The 16,236-nt window shown below is 31.3% G+C and overlaps 1 protein-coding gene across 1 annotated transcript in view; it reads right to left on the minus strand.

The window, feature by feature from the left end:
- Tmhs (Tetraspan membrane protein in hair cell stereocilia) overlaps window positions 1–11,517 on the minus strand; it is a 99,251-nt gene extending 87,734 nt beyond the window's left edge. The window contains exon 1 of the mRNA XM_075360017.1: window positions 10,974–11,517. Coding sequence (XP_075216132.1) covers window positions 10,974–11,388 — 415 coding nt within the window. The 5' untranslated portion in view covers window positions 11,389–11,517. The remainder of the gene's footprint in view (window positions 1–10,973) is intronic.
- Between the last annotated feature and the right edge of the window lie 4,719 nt (window positions 11,518–16,236).

Consider the following 16,236-nt stretch of genomic DNA (forward strand, 5'->3'; position numbering starts at 1 on the left):
TAGATCTAACACGTTAAACTTAACAACACGTTAACAACGTTAGAAATGTGGTGCTATAGGAGAATGTTAAAAATCAGATGGGTGGATAAAGTGACAAATGAAGAGGTATTGCGGCAAATACATGAAGAAAGAAGCATTTGGAAAAATATAGTTAAAAGAAGAGACAGACTTATAGGCCATATACTAAGGCATCCTGGAATAGTCGCTTTAATATTGTAAGGACAGGTAGAAGGAAAAAATTGTGTAGGCAGGCCACGTTTGGAATATGTAAAACAAATTGTTAGGGATGTAGGATGTAGAGGGTATACTGAAATGAAACGACTAGCACTAGATAGGGAATCTTGGAGAGCTGCATCAAACCAGTCAAATGACTGAAGACAAAAAAAAAATCTTATCTAGAAGAAAGTGAAATAAATATATTATATATATAAATGTATATATAAACTTTTGAACTGACGGTGGTTTTGGGGTCTGGGGGATATGAAACGCGAAGATATGTCGAAATTTTCCGTAAAGTCGAATCATGATACCCATTACTATAGGTAGCTTTCTTATGAAATACACCAAATAATATCGTTAAATATACATTTAATTAAACATAATCATTTTAAAATAAAGTTATCTTTCATTAATTAAGTTTAAAATAGGAAAACAAAATTTTACTTCAAAAGAATTTTTTACATAAATACATTAAATATTCAAAAATTAAATTATAAAATAACCTACCGTACATTAGTTTGGCAGAAAGTAAAAATAATTAAAAGAACACACAATATTCTTAGCCAAGGGAAAATTTTAATTGACAAAATATAGTAAGAGAAAGTTTTTTAAATGATAAAATGACCGATGCGGAAACATAAAAAACTTTATTAAAATTAAAATATGTAAAGCCAAGCCAATCTTTCCTGCTAATATATAATAATTACTTTCAGATATTAAATCAAGTCATATTTTTTCAATTTATTTGGATGTACCTACAAATAGCCTATAAAAATTCAATAATCAAATCCAGCAGTAAATTACAAGCACTTTCTCTCAGGTAAATTTTAAAGCAGTTGGAAAGCGACAAACGTTTCTAAAGATAAAATGAAATCAATTCATAACCCATTTTCTCAAAATTGTACGGTCTATATTTTACTCTATATCCGCGTGTGTACAAAGAACTGAAAATACGTAAACACGCATCCTTGCATCTTTGATGTACTAGTTTATAGATCATTCATGTGATCCTATAAACTGAAAATTTTTATTATGTTCTCTGTCAACCTATATTTTCGTCGTTTGAGAGATGATTTTTCGGCTGCAGAATGCTCTGTTGTAATGTGGTCTACACTTCTATAAAAAAAACTGCTGCCATCACATAAACGAAAATCCATCCAATTTTTCTTTTTTTTAATTGGTTGTATATGTTTAGGTAACACGTTAAATTTAACAAAAAAATTTTATTAGTTACAAAATAATATTTTCGGTACAATTAAGTAAAAAAAAAAAATAATAATAATAATAATACGTAATATAAACGAGATCAGTTTATTGCGAGTCTGCTGAAGGTTTTTCAACTGGTACAACATTCATATATTGGGGGTAACATGTTTAGGTGAAATTAAGAGTAGTAATAGCAAAATTAATTTTGCTTAGTTTATGGTAGATAAAATAAAAATAACGATAATTTTTATTTATTACGATCTGTTTTTTATAAATGATTAATTCACCACATATTAAGGTTAGGTTATACGGGAATATGAAACAAATTTTTTACAGCAAGAAAAATGCTGGGATTCTAACCAGTAATCTTTCAGACGAAAACCTGAAACTTGATTGTTATTATTATTTAATGCGTCACATTTTACTTTCAGTACCTTGAGATAATTTTAATTACTATGAAAAATTATGAACGATGAAAATTAAACATACACATTGTTTTATATTGAATGAAATAAAACAAATAACGATAAAAATTGTAAACGCCGACTTGGTAATGGGTACAAAATGAAACAACTACTATAATAGGTTATGATAATGTAAAAATAAAACGCATTATCTGCAATTTATAAACACAATTTTAATTGCATGTATTCTAAATAGCGTACACTCTGAAAACTGAGTCACTTTTTTATTATTATACAGAATAGATTAACTACGAAGTATGATGTCACTCCAGTACTTACAATAAAAGTGAAACAGATGTTTCTATTCAATCACCGATATCTTTTAAACGGACTGCCCGCTACTGATAAATGAAAAACACAAAGAAAACTCACATCATCATTTTAATTTCACTGCCATGAATCGTGCAGTTTTCAATTACAGAATGCGGACTACATCGGCAACTTCTAATATTACAACACGGAAATGGTGCTACAATAGTTCAACGTAAAACTTACACTTGATCTTTCTAAAAATAAACAAATCGGTTTTCTTTTACTAAATATTTAAAAAGATTTTCTTTGTCGAAAAATACCTTTCTAGAAATATGAAAGGAGTCTAATCTCGTGTTGAGTTTTGTTAAAATACATTATGTTGTCTTCAATATAATTTATTTAATCTTTGATAAATAGAAAAATGTTTACCTGGCTTTGATAATAAGATACCGAACTAAAATTCAATCTATTTAAAACAAATTATTACTGGGAACCATACAACTACTTCTTCCTATAACATATTTTCTTTACGATCCAGAATAATATTAAACGAAAAACGACCTGTAAAACGTTCTTTCAGTTTAAACCCTACTGCATAGCTAATAATAGATTTATCTAGATAAAATTTACGTTTAAAAACTTCCTTAATAAGTACATCAGTCAAAGAGTCACTTAGATTGTCCAAGCGTAACCGAAGTTATATCGGTCATTGTTACTAGCAAATACATTCTGGTTTGTGTAAGTAAAGAATATTGTTTTCAGAACAGTTAATTCAATTATTCTCCATTTAAACAAAAGTATCAACAAAATATTATACAATAGACACATATTAATCAGAAATTATATTTAAATGCACACAAACTACACACGCTCTCTCTCTCTCTCTCTCACACACACACACACAAATTAACGTTGAAAATTGAATTTTTGTTAAAAGTATGTATACTCTGTGTGATTTTTAAATAGAAAAATTACTTTCCAATCAATTTCAACACCCCATTATTCAACAAATAATGATGACGTTTTCATTAGGTTTTTTGGCTTTTAATTAATTTTTTATGTTATTTATTATTTAAATACTTATATTATTCATAAAAACCATAATTAATATTTATTCTTTATTTATCGGTAAATAAACCCAGTACTTCACTAACTAAAATTAGAAGTCTTTTTAATTAATAAAATTAATTAAATACTACATTAGCACTACAACGTTGTCATTTATAAAACTGAATGTGGGACGATGCCTATTTACTTGTATAACAGGTATCTAAATTACAAGCAATGCAAGGCCAATACAACGAAGTGCGGCAACAACGTTGAGAACTCTACACAGATCCGTTATAATGTAGGAATGCGGCACAACACAAGTGGGTCTACGTATCAATAAAGTAGGGTACACGAACACAAGGAAAAAAAAACAACATAAATTGTAGATGTATGATTACTGATCTAATTTTTTCAGTCCAATTAAAATTTAAAACTACTATTATATTAGAATATATAATAATATATTATAAATTATATTATTATATAAATAATATAATATAAATTAATTTAAAAAGAAAAAGATCGGAACTACAATTTTAAATTTAAGTAAATTACGATTAAACTATTTGTTCTACTACATTCAGATTCAAACCAATTTGTAAAAAATTATTTTCATTAAAGTCAAACTAAATGATTAAATTAATCTCAAAATGGGTAAAATCAGTTACCAGAAAAAAAGAACATATTGATAATTTTAAACGAGTAAGACTTAATATTTAAAAACACGGTGATAGAATAAAAGAATCATTTCTTAGCCACTCTATTACAATTATAACAGAATTTCAACTACCATACAAAATATATTTTGCTCTCAGATCTGATGTCGAATAGCATTTTAATTTATCTTTTAACAATGTATTAAACAGAGATACAACAAAACGTAGTGTTACTAATCCTCTACTGTGTTGTACAAAAATAAAATCGCTATCTAGGGTAAGCAAAACTGTAAAATTAACTAGAAAAACAATCCAGTATAATAACAAAAACTGATGAGAGATCATAACACCTTATTCAAGCTTTCTAAAAGTAGAGTCTTCATCAAAGGATTACAATTTTAGTGGATGAAATTTTCTTTTCGCATTGTTTTACAGTAAAACCGGTATTGCTTCAGAGGATGAGATGCATGACAATTTTTGTAGCGTGTGAAAAATTCCATGCCTGACCAGGATTCAAACCGGGAACCTCCGGATGAAAGCCCGAGACGCTACCACTCGTGCCGCGGACGCTGGCCGATTTCAACAACTAACCAGAGATAACCTTTTGACAATTTGATAATGAGTGATGAGACCATTTTCATTTACACGGGCATATTAAAAAACAAAACTGCAGATGGGCGTTCATAGATGTGCAGTGAATTCCAAGGAATATTATATCAGCATCATTTTCATTATTATAAATGCACTGTTTGGTGCGGTGTTACGGCTGAAAGAGTTATCGGCCCAATTTTTTTTTTTTTTTTTGAAAATAACGAATGTCAGCTTACGGGCCATTTATAGGATAATGCTTGAAACCTTTTACGCCAATGGTCGAAGCTACGCCAACAGGACGGAGCTACTGCGCATACTACCAGGACGATGATGGACATCCTGCGAGAAATTTTCAGTGAACAAATAATTTTAAAAAATGTTGAATTTGTTTGGCCTCCGCATTCATCTGATTTGACGGTACCAGGCTTCTTTTTGTGGGGGCTACTTGGATGAACGGTGTTCAGTACTTAAATAAATCTTAAAAACTTAACAAGAATATTCGAGCCGAAATTCGACTTTTAGGACTTGAAACCTTGTGGATAATTAAAGAAAATGCTATGAAAATAGCCTGTATTTGTGAGCAGGAAAGTGGTGATCATTTGAGGGATTTTTTTTCACATATAATACTGAAAAAACTTATTAATAATTATATTTCCAAATAAAATAAAATTTAAAAAGAAACATGTGTTTGTAAAAGTTATTTTGTTTTATATCATTCAGTCTTTCAGTGGTCACCCTTAGTTGAAAGAATCACAATAATATTAATAAAAATTGAAATTTGTAATTACCTGTTAATGTTATAGGTATAAATTTGAAAATCTGAAGAATTATTGCTTCAGAGAATTTTCGTCTTATTTCAGTTGGTTTCAAGAAGTGAAATAAAATATCAGATGAATACTGTACTCCCGGAAAATTATTATCGATTTTATTATCAGATATTAATAAAAAATGATAAATAATTTTCTAAAGTATGTTAAGGCATAACATTTATTAAAAAGTTATCAAAATCGATCGCGTTGTATAGTAGAAATAAGGTCTTTAATATTATACTACAACTGTAATTTTCAGTGATTGGCATATGGGCGGCCATTACTAATGAAAGTCAGGTAGCTGTGTACAAAAGAAATGTATAACATCTGAAGCCGGTAAAACGTAATAACAATTCCATTTGAAATAAATGATTAATTCTTCGATTGCTGATCAGATGAAAAAAAATATTTTCGTGTAATAAATACAGCAATACGATGATAAAACAATATTAATAAAATAATGATATTTAAAAACATGAAACAACGGCACAGGAACTATCTTAGGTCCAAGAAATCGTTGTTAAAAAAGTAAAAAATAACTTATACAGCAGCTATTTAGAAATTTTATCCCAAAATCATTATTGGCTCAGGGAAGCGAAAAGCTAGCCAATAAGTAAACTGTATGAAGTTCCATCATAACTTATAGCCCTTTTTTGAACTAATGATAACAGATAATAGTAATACGTAAGGGTATTTTTAACTAAAAAATGTACTTATAATAATTTTATTAGGCATGGCCCGTTGGTATAAGTTCATAATTAAAGTTAATATAAAAAAAAAACCCGCCTACCAACAATTGAATTCGAAGCGTTCAAGCGGTTTCGGAATTAAATTCCATCTTCAGGGACTCTCATACTCGTCCTATTTGTAATAGTAATTATAACTTCACGTGTAAATCATAAAAAATCGTAATATTTACTTAAAACATAATAGTTGGTCATCATATGTTATAAAATTATGTCAACGTAAACGTCCTGTCAATTTGGTCGTCTCGTCTCGCCACAGCTTCCTTACCTCATTGTCGGTGGTGTAATGATTACCTTTAAGACCCCTCTTGAGATGAGGGAAGAAGTGGAAGTCGCACGGAGCCAAATCCGGCGAGTTTGGCGGATGCGGAGTGGGGTCAAACTTCAGCTAGCGGAGAGCCATCAGAGAGTTTGCGCGGTACCCATCGTGCACAGATTTTACGGTAACCCAACTGCTCGATAATATGACCTACTCGATCTTTAGATATGCCATCATATCTAACTGAATAGCGATGCGTTTCTGGATGATTCACCTGACCGGTGAATCAAAGTAAATCGTCCACCTCCTTTCGATGTTTCTCGTCAGTCAAAGAAACTGATCGTCCGCTGTAAAGTGCGTCCTCAATTGTCGCTTTACCAGCTTCAGATTCGCAAAATTTCAATAACCACCTATTCACAGTACTCCTGTCAACAGTCTCACAACCGTAAACCGCTTTTAAACGATGAAAAATATTTGTAGAATTCACTTTTTCTGCTGTTAAAAATTCGATCACTGCGCGCTGTTTTAACCGTGTTGAGATATTGGCCGTACTCAACTCCATTTTAACTGCTACCAAAAACAAACCGGTAAACGGATTTCAACGCATTATCGCAAGTTTGTAGAGATGGATTTTAGCTATCATGTGCGACCACGCCCAACTCGATAGTACCTTTTGCCTTCGTGTAGCACGTTAGTGTGCAAAATTTATCAACCGACCCTCTTATATACAAATTTCAATGAAAGCTTTTAAAATTTCTATGGTAATTTAATAATTAATATAAAGCAAGTTTAAAATATTTATTTAAATTGTTTTCATATAATTTTTATAATTGGATAACTCGTTCCCGCTTTTTTAAACATTCGACAAGCAGTAGTGTTTGATCAAAATTCCTTCACTTTTGGAGTATATTTTAAATGCTAAATAAAATATGTGTGAGTGAGAACAAAAGCTGAAGTTTTATTAAAAACTCACAAGGCGTTAATTAGTAATATATTTAAAAACATTTAGACAAACAGGCTTTCACAAATATTTACTTACTTATTACATATATTAACAAAAGACTGATGCTAAATTATAGGTTTTTCAAAATTTTTTTCAATGATTGAAAAATGAGTTTTTAGCGTTTGATAATGCAAAAATCAACCGAAACTCGAATAAAATTTATTTGACCAAACCAAAATAACGCTTCCGCTATTTACTATTAAAAACTCCAAATGATGTCAACTCTTCTCCAGTCTGACTTCTCTAGTCACTGATCAAACATTTATGGGGTAATGGTCAATTTCAGTTCGCTCCAAGAGTATACAATATCTGATTATTATAATAATAGGTAAAATACTAGTGTATTAATACACTAGTGTACTAAATACTATTGTACTAATGTACATAATGCAATTCATCATTTTCTGATTAATAAGTGTAAATCACCTATATTTATCAAGTAAAGAATATCAACAAGGTAGATCAAAATATTAGTCACTGGTTTTCATAATGTCTTCCCAAAACAGGACTACCTGGAATGATCCAAAAGGACATAATGTACATCCAATACAACAACCATCCAATAATATCCTTACTAGGAAACAAAAAAATTCACATTTTTTTACAGCCGAATATTCTTTTACATATCAGAATCCCAACCTGGGTAAAATGTAGATAATATTCAGTACTATAGATGATACCTTTATTCTATTACCTCCGGTGTTCTGCAGCCTTTGAAGTCATACGGATGACTAAAGGAAATAGTAAAAAAATAAACTTTTGTAAGCAATGAATTATATGCACTACCTATTTCAGAAATAATACGTTCACAGCGGCGCCTGCATGGAAAAATCTAAGGTAGATTAAGTAAGAAAAGCTATTTTGTCATACTGTAGTACAGCGGCGAGTCAATGTGGCGAGAGCCGCATTGTCGGACCGTGTGGGAGTTCCTTGATGCGGTTACTATGTTCAACCGACATCTATAGTTTACAAGGGAAAGACTCCTACCGCACTGATGTTTGAAGCTAACCTAGAGATATATGGCTGACCACCAGCCAATTAAAGCTTCAAGCGCTTTAATATGGTGGAAAGTTACTTGCTGGCATTCAGCGACCTAGGCGTAGCAGCGAATTGCTGTCTAGACGAAGGAAATTTTTATTTATGGATGTCATATATATTTTGAATAGTTGACGGGGTGCGCCTACCCATTTTAGTAAATATATGACTAGTGAACGTTTGGGACACGTAAGCCGGTGATGTATGGCACCGTGCTTAGTCCGCTCACGCTGTTAAGTAAGCTTTTTGAGCTATTTAGGACACTGGTCGCTAAACTTTTTCGTGGCTCAGTAGCCGTTTGTGGCACAGACATTCGATTTTATGCCTTAGGGCGACCGAATAGGGGGTGGCGGGAGAAATGCCAAGCAAACAAATAATACTGTAGTATAGATGAGCAAAATCATTACTCTGAAAATATATGACGTAACTGTTTTCGGGGATTTACAAGAATCATCCTACTTTAAGTTTACTAGGTAAAATGAAGCATGAGGTGGTTTTCCATTCCTTTCTTCACTGAACTTAATACTGTTACATAATAGAATACTTAATCCACTGAAATGCAGATGATATTCAATTCTGTAAGAGACTTTAACTGTTCAGACAATGCCTATTTAATGAACATCGTTACTATTAGAAAAAGCAATTCTAAACGGTGTGTTGTATCTTTGATGTTTCAGAATCTTTACAATCACAAATAGGACTGGGAGAGATAGCAGAACGTAATAAATTACTTACTACTTTTTGTTGTAAAATAATATATTAAGGTTGTGAAATAACGCAATAAGTCTTCAACTTAGTAAGAAAACTTTAGGAACGATTTAATATTTCTACACCACACCGCACGGCCTCCAACGTGTTTAAAATTACGATACGTTAGCGAATGTTTAAATATCATTACAAAGGTCATACAACATTAAATAAAATCTAAATGCCATGATAGAATCACTATTACTGCATCACTATTATACTAAAGTTATATCACATATATTATATATCATCGATATAACAAAATAGTTTCCTTGTTAATATTTTGCAATCATGAAAAAAAAATAATACGAAACAGTACACTGTGTAAAGTGAAAGTAACCATCAAGAAAATTACAGGTACAAAAAATATAGTTCATAAAGTAAAATGTCAAAAGAGAAAGGAAGGATAAGCTTTTTAATCAATTAAGTTTAAAAATTAATACCATAAAACAATTCATATACAATAAAAAAACACATACAAGAAAAAGGTTATGTAACATCTTTATTCTGGTGAAAGGATCGTGAAACCTAAAGAATAATTATTATAATGTAAAAGTTATGAAAAAAAAACGCTACTAAATATGGGTTTTACACAAAGATACTGTTAAATATATAACATTTATTTTTTTCAAGTTATAAAATAGATCTGTTACGGTAACACAATCATATAAAACGAAAAGATACTTCTGAAGGTAGGCTCTATCTCCTCAATTAATTTTCTTTTATAAGTTATTGTAAAAAAATGTTCTTAAGAAAAAATAAATTTAAAAAATCCCTTTCGGCACGTCGTAAGGCGGAGGTAGATTTCACCGGTGTTAAGTAGGCGATGAGAAAGATTTTCACCTTAAATTTAAGAAAAATTTCAAATTACTCAATACGATAATAGTTGCATGTGAAAAAAGTTTCACATGTTTAGCATACAAAAACCCCCGTCTTCTTACAATTCCAGCAACATTTTGGTCATCCCTTGCCATAAGGGTTGGTCATATCAAAAATTGTTACAGACAAAGGTTTTATATAATATATAGAGGACTAACGATCGCGTTAAACCGATTCGATTCTGTGCTTATTAAGGGAGGTATAATTTTTTTTGTCTTTGAAATCCCATTTTTTCCACCCGCTAGGCCAATGGTTGGTGATATCAAAAAAACCTTTACTTAGAAGTTTCAGGTCCTTATCCCAAGAATAGTAGGAACTTTAAACGAATTCGATATTTTACTTAATAAGAAAGTTATAGTGATATTATATTTTTTTGAAAAAGCCCCTCCATTTCCACCCCCATGGTCCGATTTTGTCCATTAACGAACTCGACCGATATGTTGGGTTGTTATATTTTATGTATAAGTTTGAAAGTGGTTGGTGCAAAATTACGACAGTTATCGTGTCCACAAGAAAGTGAAATATATATATAAACTTTTGAACTGATGGTGGTTTTGGGGTCTGGAGGATGTGATACGCGATGATATATCGAAATTTTCCAGAAGTGGAATCACGGTTCCCATTACAATAGGTAGCTTTCTTATCAAATCTACCAATTTTCTGATGTGAGATCCGTCTGATACAAATAAATCAGTCAGACCAAACTATTATGGGCTTACTATAGCGTAAACGTGACAAGATACACGTTTAGAATAGCCAGTAGGCTAATTTATAACCTAGATTGAACAGAAGGACAGCCAATATTTATTAATCTATAAACGTGTTACCAATAAAAATCATAATTACGTACTGAAATATTAAAAAAAATTATTGTTTAATTTTTTTGCAAAAGCTACAATGATCACAACATATTGCACGTAAGCATAAGATAAAGGTACTAAACCATCACATGCTCGTAAATATAGAAAGATTCTTACAATTCGCCAATCACTGTTATCACCTGTACAGTAAACTATCCTTTTGTAAAATTAATAAATGAAAAATTTGTTATATTTACCTGAAATAACCTGCATCCAACCGCACACGTGGAACACAGTAGTGGAAGCAAAGAAGAAAAACAAAAGCATAACAACAATGGTAAGAAGCGCGATTAAAACAGACAGACCAGCGAATACAGTAGCAACTTTAGATGCGACGGTAGGAATCGTCCCTAAGTCATTCAGACGGCCCTGACAGTCCTCGGCGACTCCTACGGAGCTACCAAAAAAACAACTACTCCAAAGACCAAATCTAGCTGGATTCTCAGAAACTTGTGTATCACCCATCCATTCAGGAGTAACGAAAGCTACCACTCCTATTATCGCATAGCAGATGGTAAATATACCCCACAGAACACCGATCGCTTTAGAATTTCTAACATAGTTTGTGGCATACATATGAGAGGAATCGACGTATTCTACTTTAGAACCCATTGTTCTAATACACACGTTTCGAAACCTAACTTACGTATTTAGTATTGTCATGAATACGAAAAAAAAATCACATCACAACACACAACAATAACACCTTTACAACGCCAGCTGCGACAGCAGACTGATTAAAATGGCAACGTAGAGGAAGTGGTTGACAAGGTAACCGGTTTACACCTCAGATAGCGCTAGCGTTAAGAGAAAGCAACAACCAATAAGGACGCATTAATCAGTCCACCTATCCGCTAGCATAGCTAATTGAACACACCACAAGCGGGTACAAATTGTTTTTTTTTTTTTTATACATATTCCACTACTTTTCACCAATAATCATATCTTTATCACACGGTTTATCTTCTTTCTATTACAATGAATGATACGGACTTGTACGGCTAAATGAATTGGAATAATCGACAGGCTAACAAAATACGTCCCATGCCAACGGCTACAGTCATCTTAAGGTGTGTCACACATGTTCACCATAATTATAATTTTCCTATTGCTTGATCTTCTTCGTGATACTATGCTCTGTATCACGGTTCAAGACCGGCATGAATGGATGAGTGTCTTTGACGCATTATTTTATTCGAATACCAATAAAAATCATGAAAATAAAATCCCAGAAAAAATATTAATTTAAAATAAAAACATCTAAACCACTGAAACCTCCAACTTAGCTAAAGAAAGATTTAAAATAGTTAAAGAAATTCCCGCAAATGAACAGATTTGAGGAAGGGAATAACAATTTAATGTTATATTAGAATTGAAAACTTTCAAAAAAAGATTTTTATTAGATATAAAATTCAAAAAACTTAATTACATAGAAATTAGAAAACAAATTTACATAAAAGTTGTTAGATATCAATGTTCATCAATGAAGTTTATTTAAGTATACATATTTATAAAGTAAATTTCCCGTTCATTTAATTTAATTTTCCCATTCGAGAGTGGATACCAATTTAGTAACCACGATAACATTAAAATTGAGTTTTAAAAGTGTTTCATATATTCTTGTTTACGGAGAAAAATGAATTATATTTTTGTTCATAGTTTCTATAACCCTGTTTCTCAATGTTAAGATTGTTTTATGTATTTATTAAATATTTTGTCCATTCTTTTCTGTCGTCTTTCTAATAAAGCAATTAAACAACGTTGAATCTTAATTAAAATTAATTTCTCTGAGATAAGTTTCTAGATCAAGAATGCTATTAAAAGATGGCATTATTTTGCGTAGCATTTTTACAATACTATATATATTTTTTGTACATATAAAAATTTATTTTATTATCTTTAAGAACTGGTTTTAAATCCACAAATCGCAACTGTTTATTTACAGTGAGATGGATAAATCTAATCCTTTTGTTAATTTTATTTAATCTTTTCACAAAACTTCCAGTATGATAAGAAGTATCAAATATATTAAAAACGTCATTCACTGAACTCAACTAAAATCGCGGGAAATATTAAAATTCTTTTTTAACTTTCATTTTTCGGTTAATCATGAAAACGTAGTAATCCAGACGAGAGGATTATTGGTAAGATTCAACCTAAAATAATTTTATCAGGACACTTTACAGTATTAAAATTCCTTTTGAATACAAAAACAAAGAGACTAAAAAAAATTATGTGTAAAATCAAAGTGCCATTACAGAAGGAAAGTATGATTGAGTCTATTTGTGGTAGAATCTATGAAGTTGAAGAATTACAAGAGTCAAATATGATTCACAAGAATATAACAAAATTTCAGAACATTCTACTAATAATAATAAAGAAGAAAGTTAATATAAACATAGATTCGGAAACGCTTCGTGTCAGTGTCGGCTGGCGAAAGATTTCGTCCTTCCTCATTTCTGCGCCTTTGGTAAAATTAAGCCAAACTTTAATTCTGGGACCCAAATTAAAGAGTGAATTTAGACGTTTTGTAATAAATCTGAACTGAGAAATTGAAGAAAAAAATAGGTCACAGAACTGTACTTTTAGTAGTTTTGTGGGAAATCTGGAGTAAGACAAAAGATCGGTGGTGAAAACACATTATTTTATATTTGTCATAAAATAGATTAAATAGTATTCAAAAAAGGTTAAAATTTCACATACAAAGTTAAAAATATTTTAAATGTCCTCCATCTGCTGCACACATAACATCAAGAAATAGCTGAATTTTTCCTCTACGTTGCAGACAGTCTTCTGTTACAAGTTACTGGAGCTGTTACCCTGGTTTTCAGCTCATCCAAATCAGAAGGCTATAGTGGAACATAAATATTTTGTTTCACATATCCGCACAACAAAAAGTGACAAAGTAATGTCTAGAGATCTTGGGGGGTCAAGAGAGTAGTGCCCTGTCTTGGGCTTCAGTACATTCTATCCAGGATTGAGGCAATGTTTCATCTAGAAATCGACGAATTTGATTGTGCCGATGTGTGGGGTCTAATCTTGGTATAAATGAATTCTTCAAAGTTTTCATTTAGTTGTGGAAAAAGCCAGTCCAGCAACATTTCAGACAAGAATTTATTGTTATTGTGTTTTCTTCAAAAAAGAAAGTGCCATAAATTTTTGTAAACAAAACCGCAGAAAAAACTTTCTTTTGGTGAATCTTGCTCCTGCTGTACAATCTCTTGCAGATTGTCAAGCCCCATATGCAAATACTGTGAGGTGAAACTTTACCGTTTAATTGAAATGTTGCTTCATCACTAAAAATTAACTACGGTAAGAACCTATCGTCTTCCATATCAATTAAGAGCGTATCACAAAAATCTTTACATTTTCTTTTGTGATTTACATGAGCTATGACCTGAAATGCAAACTTATGGCCCGTTAGGTGTCTCAATACACTGCAAACACTCATAACAGAATGCAAGTTCTCGGCCAGCGCGAGAAGTGAACTTTTTTTGGCTTCGCTAACAAGCTTTTGGATTCTTTGTACATTCTCCTTTGAAGTGCGTGCGCATAAACACCCCAATTCTTCAAATTGTTTATACCAGCGATGAATGTTCTTAGCCAATTGTGGATCAATCCTGAAACGTCTACTGAACCTTTACTGCGGACTATGTCTTGCTAAATTGTAGATCACAAACGCCACATTGACTCCGTGTTATTTACGACTAAGATTAGCGTAAGTTTGAGCGCTAGTATTGCAATCTGGCGGCTGGTATTTAAAACTGTAGGACATGCATTTTCAGATGGTGCAAATTTCATTCCAAAATTCCATAACGATAATTCTAACACAATTCTGCTACATACAAGATTTTTGTCTTCACCAGGACAGAAATCTTTGGTAAAAATAAGTTTTAATCATCAAAAAACTACTAAATTTCTTTTAACTTAGGTAATCTACACTAACATACTCAATACTAAAGTATTTTATAGTATTATATAATTTGATATAATGTAATAATAACAAAATAACTTGATATACAGTAAAATATGCTTCCAACAGCACCTGAAATCAGTAGATTTCTGTCTTAGGTACAATATTACCCGGATCATACACTTAACTAAAAATTCAACTTTAATCCAACCTATTACAACAAGCCTAGTTAACAAGGAAACAAACACGAAATCTGCTGTTTAACAGAGAATTAACTTCTGCTGTTTAACAGAGGATTGCTATATTTATAAGAAGAATAATTATCGGTATGTAATATCATGTACTGTCAACATTTTGTTTTACCCTCTACACCACTTACACACAATATAAATTATTTAAATAATGATAGATACTAATTTATACCAGAGAAATAACACGTATTCAATTTTCTAATAATTTTACACAGGGTAATATGTAATTTATATGTTTTTTGACATTCAGCTGAAAATACACTGAAATAGAGTTTGCTCAAGAAGTATCATTCTTATACAACTGATTGGGCAGTTACTATAATTATCTTATTGTAAGATCAATTGATAAGATAATTATAAATGCTTGATTACATTAAATAAAATTAATAAATTATTCAGTATAAACTAGAATTAGCCATGTCAAATTGTGTCACTGTAAGTTTCTAATTTTGTGAATATTTTTTTGTTTTGTACATTTGTGGGGTTGAAAGGATGATAATTGTTAATGAATTTTGTTATATATTTTCTGGATTATTGCTTTTCAAATAAAAATGGCAGTGAACAAGATCATGAACGGATAAGAATGCTTTTAGGTGAGTTTTAGTGATAGTGATTTGGAAGAGAATTTTGATGAGTCTGATCAGGAAGAAGAAGACAATTTATAAGTCTTTTTGGAAAACACGGTGACGAAACAAGAAGATGAAAACAATGAAAATGAGATGGAACAAGATAACCACTACAAACTCAACCAAGAGTGCCAAATTACATTGGGAAAGATCAGACTACAAGAAGGAAACTACATTGCCCTTGCAGGCAAATGTAAGAACCCGTCCAATCTAACATTGTAATCCCTTTGCCAGGGATAAAAGCATATGCAAAACCTGCTAGATTTCCTACTGAATGATGAGCCTTGTTTTTGATGATGAATTGTTGAATATTGTTGTAAATATGAATGTGTACATAGATAATGCAGGCCTAAATTTACTTGAGAAATGTAAACTAACAGACTTAATAGAAATTAAAGTTCTTTTTTGCTTACTTTATTTAGCAGGTTTTTTGAAAAATGACCACCTAAATACACAAGAGTTATGGGACCGTAATGGTGCATTGAGAAGTATTGGCTAACAACATTATGAGAAAAATTTTTGTTTAGGCTCGGACACCTTCGTTTTGACAATACCGATAACAGACAAAAAGATGACAGTTTGATAAATTTGCCCCTATTCGTCAAGTGTTTAAAATATTTACAGAAATTGCAGAAGGATTTACATGGTAAGTAAGTATATGACACTAGAT

Source organism: Lycorma delicatula, chromosome 3 (assembly GCF_047948215.1).
Source record: "Lycorma delicatula isolate Av1 chromosome 3, ASM4794821v1, whole genome shotgun sequence".
NCBI classification, from domain to species: domain Eukaryota; kingdom Metazoa; phylum Arthropoda; class Insecta; order Hemiptera; family Fulgoridae; genus Lycorma; species Lycorma delicatula.